Raw genomic sequence first — 2260 nt, 5'->3', positions numbered from 1 at the left:
AGAATCAGTTAAAAAAATGAAACGTACTGTTATGGAATTCTTATTATGACATAATTCCTGAAATATTAAACAAAGAAATTATAAGAGGGCAGAACATCCTAATTAAACTTGTGTCCTAAACTGAAGATGGAACACATTTAAAATATTAGCACTGAAAATTCTGACCAATCAATTTTAGGAAAGGATACTAGAATGGTTGCCTAGGATGATGTAATCACATAATACATAGAACACTAAATTAAAATTGCAGACTCCCTTTCCTTTTTCCAAGGACTTGACCCAACCTATTATTTTTTAGCAAACAGATTATTTGTCACAGAAAAAATCCATCTTTGTGGTCAGTAAGAGTCGACACTGACTTGATGACACAAAATCAATTTATCAGAATAGAATACAGGCTCATTGTGTAAGAAGCATCTTTAATTGTTAATAATTGTTAGTAATAATTGTTTAATATTTTATTAACATTTCTCGTGTGTTCTCAGGCTTTGATCTGGATGATACCATGAAAAAAGACAACCATTCCTGTTTGACCGAGATTGTCCTGCTGGGCTTCTCAGATTTCAAGACTCTGAGAGAAATTCTGTTTTGTCTGGTCCTAATGTTCTATGTCATGGCCTTGATGGGCAACAGCCTGATTTTGATCCTTACCAGTCTCAGTCCCACCCTTCATACCCCAATGTACTTCTTCCTCTGGAACTTGTCCTTTCTGGAAGTTGGCTACACCTCAACCATCAGCCCAAAGATGCTAATGAATTTGTTATCTGATAACCAGAATATATCCTTTTGGGGCTGTGGAACTCAATTATGTTTTTTCCTTCTATTTGGTACCACTGAGTGTTGTCTTCTTTGTGCTATGGCATATGACCGCTATGTTGCCATTTGCAAACCCTTGCAATATCCCTACATCATGAACTTCAGGGAATGTGCTAATCTTGCTGCTGCCTCATGGGCCATTGGGATTTTGGTGGGTGTGGGGCAATCTATTTCAATCTTCACCCTTCCCTTCTGCGGGTCGAATAGAATCAGCCATTTTCTCTGTGATCTTATGCCTGTTTTGAGACTGGCTTCCACCAATACCTACAAAAATGAAGTGGCTATTGCCACACTAACCGTGGTATTTGTCCTGGTACCCCTTTTGCTCATCCTCTTTTCCTACATCCTGATAATCTCCACTATTCTCATGAGGCCGGTGGCTAAAAACAGGCACAAAGCATTTTCCACGTGTTCCTCACATCTCATTGTTGTCTTCCTTTACTACGGAACTATCACTGCTACCTACATTCACCCCAACTCAGAGTATTCCATGGACAGTCACAGAATGCTTGCCCTCCTCTACACAGTTGTGACCCCGACCTTGAACCCCATCATTTACACGCTGAGGAATAAAGAGATAAAAACTGCTTTCAAGAAATCCATAGCAAGGAAATGGGTCTTCTTTAGGTAATAGTCCAATTATCTAACTTAGTTTCATCTCTTCAACAGATCACCTTCTCATCCACATATTTATGGGATACAATGAACTCTAGAAAATTCCACTCGCTGATGTTACCCTTAACTCTGGAATGACTAGGACCTGGAGTTAGATTTATTTAAAGAAGGGAAGAGTCCTGAAAAGAAACTTAAATGTATTATTCTGGTAGAATGCAAGCAAAAGGTTGACTGTCCATTTTCTTAGAAAGAAGGCTGCCAGGCAGTTCAAGGTATGTAGAGAAAAAGAGGCAGTGTGAGGATTAGGAGACTAAGGTCAGATGCAAGGAGGCTGAGGCCATAGAGGTCCACTACAATAACAATCCACGGGTGTCAACCGCTCCTCCCACTCTTGGTCCTTTGGGGTGAACAGGCAGCGGGACGAGGCCGAAGATCACGGCTGTGGGACAGCTACTATGTGCCCATGGCATGAGACTTCCAGTCAGCAGCTGCCAGCGTCCTGATCTGGGTGGGCTTTCCTAGTATCTATAATAAATACGGTCTGGGGAGGACCTGACAGGCAGGTTGAAGGTTGGATGACATTAAAAAGAGAGAAAGGAAAAGGAGATGATCAATATCTGTATCAACCAGAAGGAAAGGGACTCTGCCAGCTCTTGTAATTAATCAAGCATTTGGAATAAAGCACAAAGGAGTCTGGATGGTGCATTTCTTAAAGAAAAGAAAAAGGGCATTCCGTGTTCATACAATGTTATTCTTAACGTTTTAATTCTTCAGAAATAACCGACCCTCTGAATAAAGGTGATGGAATATAATAAGCCTTCCGCTCCAC

At 40.6% G+C, this 2260-nt stretch overlaps 1 protein-coding gene across 1 annotated transcript; it reads left to right on the top strand.

Annotated features, from left to right (window-relative positions):
* Positions 1-505: 505 nt before the first annotated feature.
* On the top strand, positions 506-1447 carry LOC134497415 (olfactory receptor 10AG1-like). The gene has a single exon (XM_063303072.1). It carries the CDS (start codon positions 506-508, stop codon positions 1445-1447), a length of 942 nt encoding a protein of 313 aa, XP_063159142.1.
* The last annotated feature ends 813 nt before the right edge of the window (positions 1448-2260 follow it).

Source organism: Candoia aspera, chromosome 4, assembly GCF_035149785.1.
Source record: "Candoia aspera isolate rCanAsp1 chromosome 4, rCanAsp1.hap2, whole genome shotgun sequence".
NCBI classification, from domain to species: domain Eukaryota; kingdom Metazoa; phylum Chordata; class Lepidosauria; order Squamata; family Boidae; genus Candoia; species Candoia aspera.
The sequence above is the reverse complement of the archived record's forward strand: the minus strand, read 5'-3'. Positions and strand labels throughout refer to the sequence as shown.